This window comes from Pimephales promelas, chromosome 2 (assembly GCF_988280905.1).
Source record: "Pimephales promelas chromosome 2, fPimPro1.hap1.1, whole genome shotgun sequence".
Classification (NCBI taxonomy): domain Eukaryota; kingdom Metazoa; phylum Chordata; class Actinopteri; order Cypriniformes; family Leuciscidae; genus Pimephales; species Pimephales promelas.
The window spans coordinates 16,616,184-16,630,892 of record NC_142770.1 but is presented as its reverse complement, the minus strand read 5'-3'; the positions used below and the strand labels follow the sequence as shown (position 1 = coordinate 16,630,892).

Sequence of the window (14,709 nt, the reverse complement as noted above, 5' to 3'; positions counted from 1 at the left end):
AGAGGTGAGAGTGGTGATTGCCTTTAGTGAAGACAGCAGATGTCTTGAAGGAGAAAGATTCTGAGGAAATTATATCAGCAATATAACTATCTGTCTTTATCTTAATATTAATAAACTTGGCAAAAAGAAAATTATGTAGGGGCATAAGGAACTAATTATTATATATATATATATATATATATATATATATATATATATATATATATATATATATATATATATACTGTATATATGAAGAGTTCAGATGCAAAAGCCTCTAAATGCTATTTGAAATTTTCTTCTAAAATGACCATTTTTATCAAGCTTGTATATTTAAGTTCAGTAATTTCACTTAAATGACAAATAATAGGTAATCTTCATTGCCATTTAAGTGAAATTACTGAACTTAAATATACAAGCTTGATAAAAATGATCATTTTAGAAGAAAATTTCAAATGGCACTTAGAGGCTTTTGCATCTGAACTCTTCATATATATATATATATTTTTTTTTTTGCTTTATACTTTTTACTTTTACTTGTTACTTTTTACCTTGGCATAAAATTACACCCTCTTGTGAGGGTGTTACAAACAAGGAGCAAATATACGTTTTAATTTAATTAAAAGACACGTACTAGCCTAGTAATTTTGAAAGGTTGTCTGGAAAAACATGGTTTTTGCAGTCGGGTGGTGTAGTTCCAGTAGGCAGGGATTATCTAACAGGAACCAACAGCCAAACACCAGCAGCTGAGAGAGTGCTGGTAAATTTAAAAATCTGCCTATCCATTACAGGAAAATAAACTGTTAACTTAAAATGGGCCTACGTTTTTATATGTTAAAAAATTTTTAGATTTTTAAAAAAATATTTTTGCTTTTTTAGTTTGCGTTACTTTTTACCTTGGCATGAAATTACAAAAAAAAAAAAAAAAAAAAAATAGTTAAAACTCCTGTGAGGGTGTTTCAAACAAGGAGCACAAATACTTTTTTGTTACTTATCAGAAGACCCCTGCGTTTTGCAGTCGGGTGGTGTAGTTCCAGTTTCTACCAGCAGGGATTAACTAACAGGAACCTACAGCCAACCACAGCCAACCAAAATTGTCAGCACTGAGAGAGTGCTGACAATTTTTTAATCTGCCTATCCATCTCTGATCTCTCTCTATTTTTTTCCTCTTTTTGTACGTAGCGAAAACTTAATCGCGATTTTTTAATTGTTTGCTGTTGGAGTTAAAAAAAAAATGGATACAAATAAAATTTACTGCAGAATATATATGACAACTTCCGCTCAGAGTTTAGAACCCGGAAACCTGGAAAATGAATCTCGATACTTTTTGTTTTTTTAGAAATATAATGTTTAACATACTGTATATGAGTTATACCTCGGCACCTTGATCATGTGGTATGTTTATGATCTTTAATTAATTTTTGTTTTCACAAAACGAGCTGTAACGTTACCTTCCACACATTTCAATTTAGCCGCGATATTTTACGTGCCTTTAGCATTAGCATGTTGTATTTCCTTATTGTGTCTCGGTGCATGCAGTGCAATGGCCTTGTTTTACAATGCATTCAAGATATTACGTTTTTTTTTTCTTTTTTTTTTTACCAGAGTAAGATGGGTGAAGATCCGCCCTTCAGAACAAGAACACCTAAGTTACTGCTTTAGGGTTTAGCATCTAACTTACTTAGGTATAATTACGCAACATCCAGTATATTATTAAGGGTAATGGATGAAAACAGTTGTTAATTTATGATTTAGTGACAATTTGCGAATTAAATCCAGTTAATCTGAATCCCATTTAATGTTTATTTATACATATGTTTAATCCTAGAGGAAGATTTTTATAATTGCAACAGACTATTTATTATGATGAAGATTATTTTGAAATAACTCCACAAATTATTATAATTATGGGGGGCATGTTACCCCAATGATTTCACTTTAACTTTCTACATCACAATGTAATAATTGTGTCAAGATTTAGTGATGTGAATGAAGTATTTTGTTACTTTAAAATTCTGTGATAGGCAATTTGTCCACACTGAATGTGAAATACAATATTTTTTTCTTAAAAAGGCATTAGAAAGTCTCGAACTTTAGCATTCGGCCCATTTGAAATTCCAAACACTTTACCTTGAATGGAGATGAGCAGGCAAATTAGAGTTAAAAGACTGACATGTTTGACTAAACCAAACCTAAGTGTTATTCTATGCTGATATGCGTTAAGTTTTATCTGCAGCAAAACACTTCCCATCATGCTTTTAGTTTGTGCAGCTGGTAAACAGACTCTTCGCCTGCGCAGTGTTTCCTCTAGGAATTTTTTCCATCTGTGGTAGCAAGCCCATAACAGTCAATGTAACCTCACGTATCATGTTTCCTACCTAATTAATCCTCCTTTGGATTTGTTATATCTTACTCTGAGCATTACTGACCAGAAAAAGGTTGAGTTATAATCACTGTTAGGACAAAGACTTGCCCCCAGGTGAAACTCCCACCAGAAAATAAACTTCTCTCATTGGTTAAGTAAACGGAGAGAGGTGGGACCTTCTCGGGCTTTATATAAAGAGTCCACCGTGACCAGGAATCCCACTCTCTTGGTTTTTCGCATCTGCCCCCCTTTCACGGAAGCCCCAGGGCCCAGAAGGTTGTGCTTTATGCTCCCAAAAGGAGTCAGACTGTTTTTCTTCTGTTTTTCTCTGCGTGTCCTCCCGGACCAGAACTGGGAGGCCACGGTCTACACTCCAGCCATGAGAACAGAGTCAAACCAACCATGCAAGTTCATCATATCTTCTTTATCCAGCGAACATTCAACATCTGACACTCACAGAATCATCAACAACTTCAATTTTCAACAACTTTGATAATAGTGTATACGCAACCCAGGGATCCAAGTATACTTTTGATTTGATGCTTTGAAATTAAATGCTGATATTGTTCTCATATAGGTCTCAATAGTTCTGTTTCCGGTTTCGTTCTATCACTCACCTATTTGTGTATTCATGTGTGTGTGTTGTTTAGTTTATTTATTTGAATATTATATTTTTTATTTGAAATTAAAAATGACATATTACGATGTTATTACATATTACATTTAAACATTATGATGATTGGCCATTACTGATGAACACTTGCTGTTAACAAGCAGAATCACTGAAGAAAAGAAAATAGTAAAAAAAACTAAACAGCTTATGACGTAATTTTATGTTCCGGGAAAACTTAAGTGTGTTTAACAGTGTTGGTTACTATCGATCCGAATTAAGCACTGATCTAGAGGGTTGCTTGGTGGGGCATTGAACTGAATGCTGACCTGAAGAGGTGAGTGGTGAAGGCTTTTTTAATGAAGACAGCAGATGTCTTGAAGGAGAAAGATTCTGAGGAAATTACTTTCAGCACCGCCTTATAGCAGTTGAACCCGCCTCTAAATATGTTGCACACTTGAACATCATTGGCAAGTGTAGGCGTGATTTATTAATTCTTTAGTATTTATCGGAGTAAGGAGTTTCCCAATAGCGACAGCTGATGCAAAGTTGATTGAACCCAACTCAAAAGAAAACTCATGAATATTTATGTCACCGTTATGTAATTGGATTTGTACTCACTGAGATCACTGTCGGTTTTACTGTGTATTTTATTGTAATTCTTTTACAGCACTTTGGTCATTTGCCAGCTGGAAGTAAATGTGCTCTATAAAGAAACGGAATTTGAACTTGAACTATTTTATTTTTTGCTTTATAGTTTACGGACTTTTTACTTTGGCATGAAATTACCCAAAAAAAAAAAATGGTTAAAACACATGTGAGGGTATTTCAAACAAGCAGAAAAATACTTTTTTATTTAATCAGAAGACACGTATACTAAGGATTTTTTCTACTATGGAAAAAAACAGGGTTTTTGCAGTCGGGTGGTGTAGTTCCAGTATCTACCAGCAGGGACTGACTAACAGGAACCCACTAACAGCTAACCATCAGCGGCTGAGAGAGTGCTGGTAAATTTCTAATTCTGCCTATATATAAAAATATATATATAAAAATATATTTTTTTCTCTCTCTCTCTTTTTGTACATAGCGTAAACTTAATCGCGATTTATTAATTGTTTACTGTTGGAGTAAAAAAAAAAGTGTATATTTGCTGCAGAACATGTCTATGACAACTTCCGCTCAGGGTTCAGAGAGAACCCGGAAACCTGGAAAATGTTCAGAGTCGCGTTTAACAAGTTGTATCGCGGCACCTTGATCACGGGGTATGTTTTTGATTTTTAATGAAATTCTATTTTCACATAACGAGCTAACGTTATAACGTTAACAGTTACCTACCACACCTCCAGTTTAGCCGCGATAGTTTACGTGCCTTTAGCATTAGCTAGCATGGTTTATCCTTATTGTCTCGGTGCATGCAGTTACATTTATTTGACTGGCCTTGGTTTACAGTGCATTCAAGACATTACTTTTTTCTTTTTCTTTTTTACCAGGGTTAGATGGGTGAAGATTCACCCTTCAGAACAAGAACACCTAAGTTACTGCTAAATCATATTTAGAGTTTAGCATGTAACTTAGGTAATTATGCAACATCCAGTATTAAGGGTAATGGATGAAAACAGTTGTTAATTTATGATTTAGTGACAATTTGCGAATTAAATCCAGTTAATCTGAATACCATTTAATGTTTATTTATACATATGTTTAATCCTAGAGGAAGATTGTTATAATAGCAACATAGCCTACTGTTCATAATGAAAATAATGAAGATTATTTTGAAATAACTCCACAAATTATTATAATTATGGGGGGCATGTTACCCCAATGATTTCACTTTAACTTTCTACATCACAATGTAATAATTGTGTCAAGATTTAGTGATGTGAATGAAGTATTTTGTTACTTTAAAATAGTTTAATTTCTGTGATAGGCAATTTGTCCACACTGAATGTGAAATACAATATTTCTTTCTTAAAAAGGCATTACAAAGTCTCGAACTTTAGCATTCGGCCCATTTGAAATTCCAAACACTTTACCTTGAATGAAGACGAGCAGGCAAATTAGAGTTAAAAGACTTGCATGTTTGACTAAACCAAACCTAAGTATTATTCTAGGCCGATATGCGTTAAGTTTTATCTGCAGCAAAACACTTCCCATCATGCTTTTAGTTTGTGCAGACAGAGTGTAAACAGACTCTTCGCCTGCGCGCAGTGTTTCCTCTAGGAATTTTTCTAGCTGTGTTGGCAAGCCCATTTTCCTAGGGGGAGGGGGCGTGACCCACGAGTGATATTCCCGTAGACCACGCCCCCTTTGTCTTCCCTAAGTATTGTAATATGAAAGTAAACACGAATTGATTATATTTATATATGCTTAGTCGGGCTCCACGATTTGGGGAAAATGTCATATTGCGATTATTATTGAGGTCAATATTGCGATTGCGATATAATAAACAAATGGTTTCATGAGTCAACTTGCTTGGTTCTAAAGTACACAGATTAGTGATCATTCTGTGTATTAATGTGTATTTTGCAACAACAACTGAATGATTGATAACACCTAAAATGATCAATAAACTATCAACCAAACCAACATTACAGTGATTCCATCATTACTGATGATTACTAAAGGCTTAACAAAATAACACAAAACTATGCAGAATATCGGACCTCACTGAGAAGCTGCAGCCGTGGCGGGATGATTTTAAGTGTCGCGGCCCGCCACGGCAGAATGAATGTCGCGGAGACACTGCCTGCGCAAGTCTTACATCGCGCAAGTCTGCGCAAGATTACATCACAGCAAGTCAGAGAGCTTTTCTAACCGGCGAGATCAGTTCTACTCTGATCAACACAAACAAGCCTGTTGACAATGCCATGGTGTACTGGTTGAGATGAAATTAAGTAACTAGTTTTTTTCTGTTTCTTTTCAGTTGTCGCTTCATCTTTGTGTTTGCAGTGCTGATTAACAAAGGTGAGCATCTAAAATTTGAATGATTAATTCATATGTATAAATGTCACATTGTGTTTACAGTTAATGTGTCTCATTTCAGTGTCTCTGCAGGAAACAGTACACAGAGAGGGTGTTACTGGCGGTTCTGTTCTCCTGCCGTGTTCTTCCAGTGAACATGATCATAAACTTCAAGACATCGATGTAAGCTGGAGACACAATGGCAGTGAGAATGTGTATGATATAGTCAAGGGTGAATATTCACTGGAGTTTCAGGACCGTCGGTACAAGAATAGAGTTGAAACGTTTCCATTGGAGTATGAGAGAGGAAACTTCTCCATCAAACTCAACAATCTCAATTACACTGATACTGGAGAGTTCAACTGCCTCATATCACCCTCAAACGAACAGAAGAATGTAGTACTGATCATCAAGGGTGCGTGAAACTGCTTGATTAATATATATACTCCTGGTTTCACAGACAAGGCTTAAAGGGATAGTTCACTTTGAAATTAATCTTTGATATGTTTTAGCTTACCTCTTGACTTAACGTTATTACTGTTTATATAAATATATGACTTACCTCAACCCCGTCCCTAAACCTAACCATCACTGGGGTTAATGGCATTTATGAGTGTTCCCTTACCATCCTAGGAAAAAAAAAGATCGCTTCCCAGATGTAGATCTATAGTTTGCTTCGTTACGCTCGGACATTTGACGGCTTGTACAGACACGCGAAATCACTCGGACGTTAATGGCGTAGACATACACGCGGACAGTGGTGGAAAGAGTACTGAAAAAACATACTCAAGTAAAAGTACCATTACATTCCATAAAATGTAGTGTGAGTAGAGTAAAAAGTACTTGTCCAAAAAACTACTTGAGTAAGAGTAAAAAAGTAGCTTCTTTAAAAGTACTCAAGAGTAGTGAGTAGTGAGTACTGAGGTGCGGATTCTAACCCTTATAATTAGGGGTGCAACGGATCAAAAAACTCACGGATCGGATCGTTTCTCGGATCAGGGTCACGGATCGGATCGTTTTTCGGATCAGCAAAAAAAAAAAAAAAAAAAAAAAAAAAAAATTCCCCCAAAATAACTGTAATAGCCTACTGACAAGTTCTTTAATAATAAATAGACTTAACATTATGATATTCTGTTTTATTTTAACTTCACAGGGTTCCAAACTGAAAGTTGAGGGCAGCATCACCTCAAATGAGAACTCACAGCGAGTTCTACAAAAAAAAAAAAAAAAAAAAAAATTCTGGTAGCACTGGGGCTGACATTATAAATCACTAAGCTTAATTTAGGGTGTAGATGAAATTAACTTAGTTATTATCATTTATAATGTCTTAATATCAATTAATAAAAGTAGTGAAAATATCATCGTACTTTTTTCATTTTAGGACAATCTTTAAAGGATAAACAAAAAATGTGTTGGTAATCACATCAAAAATTCAAAAAATAAAACATTTATTTATGATATTATTGAAGTGCTGGGAAAAGATGTGTAGTAGGCTACTTGTAAGCATTTGACTATTTCTTACACATTATCATATAGGCTGATTTGTGGACTGAAAGCCTTCTATAAGTGTTTCTCCTGGTTTCCACGTCAGCGCTGTTTGATCTGATATGGTTTATAACAGAAACCTGCGCCGAATCGGAGTGTTTCTCACTGGATCTCGTGGTGTTGATGTTATTAATTCTGAGGCGAATTCAATGGATTTCTTCACTGGATCTAGTAGTAACAGTGTTGCGTGAGCGAGATCGGCCCGCGACTGTCAAGTTCGGGGCTTTATTTTGTCAATGGATCGCTGCTGCTGCTCCGACCACGGTCCTAATCATAAATGAGTAGCGTATTGTCGTTCCACTTTCATTTTGTTTGCATTCGCTGCTAGGTAACGACTAACGAGTCTATAGATCGCTGATTGCTCAGACGCACATCAGGTTGTGATATATTTGTCTCCGTCTCCCTCCCACAGATGTTTACGCGCGCTATTCTTGTCACGGATTCATTGACGCGCCGCTTTACCATGCGTTTAACGTGTGGCAAATTTACTGGTCGCACATGTGCGACTGGATGTAAAATTCAGTCGCACACTCTCAAATTTTGGTCGCAGTCTGGTCTGGAGCCCTGAAATGACGCGGGGCGTTCAAGCTTCTCCGTTCCTCCGCTCGCTATGACGAAGCTGTGCGTTGACTGAACAACATGCGCACGTTTTTTTATTATTATTATTTTTTTTCATAATCAATCCGCGGATCACCTGTGTGCCGAACCGAAGACATTGATCCGAACGGATCACGGATCAGTGATGATCCGTTGCACCACTACTTATAATAAACACTGTGCACTACAATTTATAAATTAAAAAAATGCACATACTGGAATTCACATTATATTTTGTTCTTTGTAAGAAAGATTGAAGGATATCTATCATCCATCTTTTTAAAATGCATCAAATCAGTACACTCATCACCATTTAAATCATATTGTTTGGGGGGGGGGAAAGCATTTAAAATTAGGCGAAAAGCCACTGGGCCTGAGCATGCTATTGTTGCACATAAAATATCAATATTCATAACTGTGCAAAGAATTCAAAAACCTTTAGAAACTCATATGATAGTTCAGCATCACACACCAAGAGATGGGTTAAATAAAATAAAAAAATACCCATTTCTCTCCAAAACGGTACCAATGTTAGTGTTTTGATAAATGAGAATCACTAATATTGCCATATTACCTCAACTAATGCACTGAAAAAGGCTAAGATAGTGAGCTAACACTAATCACACACTTTTATTCCATGCTATTAAATATGTTACAATTTAAACGTAAATGCATTGTTCTAGAAGGGTGGCATCATCCCTTACATTTAACACGGCTACATTTACACACATTGTAATGCTGGTAATGTAAGGAAAATTGTGCATTAAATAGGCTAGGGAAGTTATATCCAGGAAACTTTTACAAAAGAAACAAACACACTTTGTCTCTGAAGTCTCAGCGAAGCTAAACAGCAGCACACACAAAAAAAAGTTCAACATGAAAAATGTTTTTGCTCAAGTGCACTTGCCACATGAAGACGGGTCATATAATGGATCAATCAAAAAACGCTGTTTATTAACGAGCTGTGCTAATTTCTTATAAAGTAACGCAGTTCAAGTTAACGGCATGTGCACTGATTCTGAATCTGTCGGCATGGCGAGCGCGAGAAGCAGCAGTGCATAGAGGTTGACGCGCGTCTCTCTATAATGTGATTGTGAAGTAAATGGGAGCGGGAATTCACCGCATTATGAACTCGTCTCGCAATTCCCCCAACCTCAGACTAAATGTTAGGCCATGTAGACAGGCCAGCCCTTATAAATATCATATTAAGCAGAAATGTGAAATTTACCTTAGCATATTAGAGGAAGACGCTGTCGCTGATATCTGGATTGAATTGGTGCGTGATAAATGCACTTCCACAGCAGTCACGAGTAACAACAGGAATAGGCGGTTAAAGTTTCTATGCTTAATTTGAATTGATGACATGACAGTCACGAGACCGATTACTCGATCCAATCACGTTGATGGATAAAAATAAAATTAAAACAAGTAACGAGTAACGACCACAAACAGAAGGAAAATAGCGGAGAAAAAGTACCGATACATCACTTAAAATGTACTCAAGTAAAAGTAAAATTACACAATTTTAAACTTACTCAAAAAAGTACAATTTCTGAAAAAAACTACTTAATTACAGTAACGTGAGTATTTGTAATTCGTTACTTTACACCCCTGCACGCGGATAGCTCAAAATGCGTAGAGAACACGCCACTTGACTCGAGAGTGGCGTGTATGTTTACGCAAAAGTCATGATGTCATGTTGTCTGTTGATATATCGACCCACGCCCTCAGAGTACTTGGATGTGGCTGTGGTTGCACTCAGGTAAAAACGATATAAATACTGTTTATTTTCTCACAAAAACTGCTCGTTTCGTGTCTTAGGCCATCAATGTGTACTTACATTTACGAGTCATTAAATCATGTTTAATTTGGTCTGAGGTGGTGACCACAGACCTGCCTTGCATGACTAAGAGACAAGAACAGTTTGACCTAAAAATATCAAAATTGAAACTACTGTGGAAACAAAGACACCTACATCTTGGATGCCCTTGAGCTTGAGGTAAGCTAAAACACATCAAAAATGTATTTCAAAGTGAACGATCCCTTCAAATCTAGTCTCAGACTAAAATACATGTTTGAGCTGTTTTAATTGAAAGCAGCATGCACTTGCATATCTTAAAATATATCAAAGCCATTGTTTAGTCTCAAGATTCACACCAGTAATGTTTTTTTCTAAGGCCCCGTCCACACTACTGCGTTTTCGTTTAAAAACGGAGACCTTTTGCTACGTTTGCACCTCCCGTCCACACTAAAACGGGAAAAACGAAGACCTAAAATGGAGAAGTTTAGAAATGCTGCGTTTTGAGTCTCCGTTTTAGTGTGGACGAGACAAAACCATACAAAACGGAGAACTTCAGAAACGCTGACGCAGAGGCTGACACTTGGCTCTATGATTAGGTGTTATCAGTCATGACGTAACCTTCCCTGATTCGTCATTCACTGTTTACACCGGCACGCGCATGCCCAGTGTTGGTGAATGGTCACGTGATCCGCGTTTTCAGTCATTTTAATGTGGACGGAGATCGTTTCTAATACGCAGATAAAATGCTGGAGTGGACGGAGATCGTATTCGTTTTAATTCTCCGTTTTTAAACGAAAACGCAGTAGTGTGGACGGGGCCTAAGGCACGTTTATAAAAGCCACTTAAATGCCCTAATTGAACGAAGGCCTAATCCTGACTTAATCTAAGCCCTGTCTGTAAAACCAAACCATAAAGTTTTTAAATTAAAAAAGTTAACTGGTGATGTTTCTATGGAAACCCTGAACCGCAACATAAAAAAACAAAAATGAAAAAAAAAAATAATAATAATAATCTAGCATTTCGAGATTAAAGTCCAAATGTTTCAAGATTAAAGTCGAAACGTTTTGAGAATAAAGTCAAAACATTACGATAGTTCAGTCTTCCATAGAAGTGTGTGCATTAAAAACAGTGCGCATCCACTGGCTCAGATACGCACGCGCGTGTGTTTGTGTAAAGAAATGCACATGTGAAGTCGAACTGCCATTGATTAACACAAAATAGTAGCTTTTTACTTTTATCTGGGCTTTTCAACAAAATACTACACACGTCACATGTGCTAGTGGCAGTGTTTCTGAGGTGTTTTCGTGCTCGTCTAGTCAACATTATCTGGGTTGAGAACACAACAGTAACCGTTCGGTCTCCCTCTTCACCATAAATATGCTCTGGATACATTTTAAGTGCATAATTCTGTATTCAATCACATGGCCGGATCCTGTGATGTCCTAAGATTTAATAACCACTAATGGTTGAGGAGAGATTCTCTGATATGACTGTAAAGCACTTTGAGTGTAGGCCTAGTAGACATAAGAAAGCGCTATATAAATGCCTCATTTCTCCATCCAGTCTGAAAGTGTTTTCCGTGTTGGTTTTGCTATAGGCTAAAGTCTAATCCGGCGCAGTATATTTTATAACGTCCTATAATGGTAGCCTAATGCTGGTAGATTGGCACCTGTTGAACTTCCTTTGATGAAACAAAACACACACACACACACACAGTGTGAAACTCGCAATTGGCCATTATGAATGCCTGTGTGTGCGGCAATGCGAAACAATGGCAAGCACACACGCGCAGCTTCTGCGGAAGACTTTATTCTCGTACTCTCGTCTCTCGAAATGTTTCGACTTTAATCTCGAAATGTTTCGACTTTAATCTCGAAATGTTTCGACTTTAATCTCGAAATGTTTCGACTTTAATCTCGAAATGTTTCGACTTCAATCTCAATATTTCGACTTTAATCTCGAAATGCTAGATTTTTTAATTTATTTTTTTACAGATTTAAAAAAAAAATACAGATTTTTTTTTATTTTTTTAGGTTGCGGTTCAGGGCTTCCGGAGTTTCAGTCTGAATGCTGCTTTATATAAACTTCAAAAAGATATTGTCTTTATATCTGTGCAGTAATTTTTTTTCTTTTTTTTTTCTGAACTTTGGCTCCATGATCAACAGCAGGAAAAGAAAACAAACATAAACAAGAAGACCAAGAACTGGACCAGACGACTGGACCACATATCATTCCCATATGTGTTGGCACTCTCTTAGGTGTAATTATTATTATTGTTATTTTGTCTGTTGCCTATTTTATTCACCGGAGAAAAAGAAATGCCTTATAGACCATTTGGGAGCAGACATCACAGTGTCAGAAAAATGTGTCAGAAAAAGATGGTCTTGGTTTTATAGAATACCATGATCTTTGAAGCTAAATGCAGACTGTTGCAAGCCATTAAACGGACAGGCTGAACTGATGAAACCTCCGATTACCCTTGAATTATGTAAACTATATTCATGCAGTTCATGGGGATGTTGTGTATTAGCCCTACAGTCACAGCATGAAATAATATTTATACCTATAACAATTTTATCTAAAAAAAAATCAGACTCTTTTCTTGGAATTGTGAGTTTATATTTAACAGTTCGGACTTAAAGGTGCATTGCGCAACATTTCATGTTAAAAATACCCGTTTTTCTAACCCATACGTGCTTAAAGGGGTCATATAATGGTACATGCACCTTTACAAGTTGATTGTACTGCAATGTGTATTGGCTGAAATGATAAAAATGATAAAAATCCATCCAGTGGTTTTGTTTTAATCTCTTATGTTTTCCCCTGCCTCAAATCGAGCCGTTCAACCTTGTGGCGTCACACGGTCGCACACCCTTCCCACGGTTGTTGATTGAAAGCAGTGTTTCAACACAGACCCGCCCTGAGCGAGCTGTCATCATTGACTATAGTCCGTCATTGTTGATACACTGGAGCAGAATAGCGTCTAAGCGATTGTGTTGTTCTGTTCTTGGGTGCAATAACAAACACAGAAATCATTCTGATGTTTCCTAAATTTCTTTTTAAAGAGTTTTGTTTACGAAGGGAATAGCCTATTCCCCACGATCAACGTCAGTACTTTCTTGTTTGCACGAATCATTTCTCACCAGACTGCTTTAGAAACGAGGATCAGTATAAAGCTGGTTTTGCTAAGAAGCTGCTCCTGAAAAAAAAATCGGTACCAACTATTTATGTTCCCTCTGCACCTAAAGTCTCATTAATCTTTATATTAATATTTGCAAGTCGCGGGAAAAAGTATTTCATGACCATTAGTTATAACGTCAATCTGTCAATGAACTGTATCAGTAAACACAGCGTTCGTACCTCACTACTCTACTCCGCCAGTGCATACAAAGATAGATCAAAGTAACATTACGTTAACCAACCATTCAGAAACATCCTCAAGCCTTGATTGTCGAACTTCTTTGCGGCCGTCATCTTGTTCCGGAGCGACTCCCGTTCTGATACGGTTGCACAGATGTGTCCTCATTCTCTCTTCAAAATATCCCTCAATTGTTGTCAACAATGCAACACCTCACGTGCGCTGTGTCTATGCCCGCAGAACAGAGGGGCGGGGTTTATTATTTAAAGGCATATGCACTGAAATGGCTTGCTGATAACAGAGCTGATTTTGACCGGGTAAAATGGTGTTTTCTTAAAATACTAATGAAAATTGAAGATGAAAGTATATTACAAAGTTTTCATTTAGACCCTAAACATTGAAAAAAATGGCATTATATGACTCCTTTAAACAATTGCCTGATGGGCTGAATGAGCCCTTCTCTGATCACTGCAATTGCCTCTATAATCCTGTACAGTAAAATAAGAGGGTTTCGGGACGAAATTGAGAAACTGGGCGTGACGTCATACGCGTTCACGCTCACCTGGCTATGTCTGGCAGGTTTGTGTATTCGCTGCCATTCTCCGTATCAGCGAAGACAACTTGAGCAACAAAACTTTAGTCAACTTTCGTCAAAAGTAGAAGATGGATTCAAAGAGACCGGTATGTAGTTCATTCCAAACCCCAACGCAAACTCCACATAAGACAAAGAAAATAAAGCTTGTCTAGTGCCAGGCGTCGGAATAAGACGAGATTCAACATCGGGAAGGTTTTAAACAAATGGAGAGATGAGATCTCCGGTCTGCTCTAGGGCTCAAACGGGATTCTATACAAAGTATTAACTTATATTGTTCATGAACGTGTTTCTTAATACAATCATAAGTGGATACAGTAAGCATATAAAACAGTTCAACATGGAGATAGATGGAAACAAAAACCGAAGTGTTCTACTACCCGATGAGCGTGCACACCTCTGGTTGCAATTTCACTTGTTGCCAGAGGGGGCATAGTTCTGCAAAAACTCAGAGACTATGCACCTAATAATAACTTGCAATTTCTAGTTTATATCACAATTCTGAGGAGAAAATTGTGGGATATGATATGAACTTGCAATTCTGGGGAAAAAAAATATTTATTTATTTATTTTACACATATTCCATGGCTTTTAACATAATTTGTACAGCTTTCATTGTTTATTTCTGTTAGAATTACTAACTTTGGGTCAGATCACCCGAAATGAAAATGAAAATTCTGTCATTAATTTTTCACCCTGATGTCATTCCAAACCCATACTTTTTTGGGGGGTTTTGGTTTATCTCTGGGACTCAAATAAAGATATTTTTTAATGAAATCTGAATCATTTCTGTTCAATTGACAGTCTGCAACTACAACTTTGATGCTTCAAAAAGTTCATAAAGAGATTGTAAAACAAATCCATATAAATCGAGCGGTTTAGTCCACATTTTCTGAAGAAA

General features: G+C 36.8%; 2 protein-coding genes across 4 annotated transcripts in view; one reads left to right on the top strand and one right to left on the bottom strand.

The window, feature by feature from the left end:
* The window catches only part of LOC148995827 (CD276 antigen homolog), a 50,004-nt gene that overhangs the window by 3,707 nt on the left and 31,588 nt on the right, over nucleotides 1-14,709 (bottom strand). The gene's annotated exons all lie outside the window — the stretch shown is intronic.
* On the top strand, nucleotides 4,145-14,591 carry LOC120495328 (V-set domain-containing T-cell activation inhibitor 1). 2 transcript variants are annotated; one of them, XM_089117189.1, is made up of 4 exons: nucleotides 4,145-4,216; nucleotides 5,878-5,918; nucleotides 5,998-6,330; nucleotides 12,027-14,591. In XM_089117189.1, exons 1-4 carry the CDS (start codon nucleotides 4,167-4,169, stop codon nucleotides 12,185-12,187), a joined length of 585 nt encoding a protein of 194 aa, XP_088973315.1. In that variant the 5' UTR covers nucleotides 4,145-4,166; the 3' UTR covers nucleotides 12,188-14,591. The 2 variants fall into 2 exon arrangements, with proteins under 2 accessions (XP_088973315.1, XP_088973310.1); XM_089117184.1 differs by having other exon boundaries at nucleotides 4,148-4,216; nucleotides 12,024-14,591.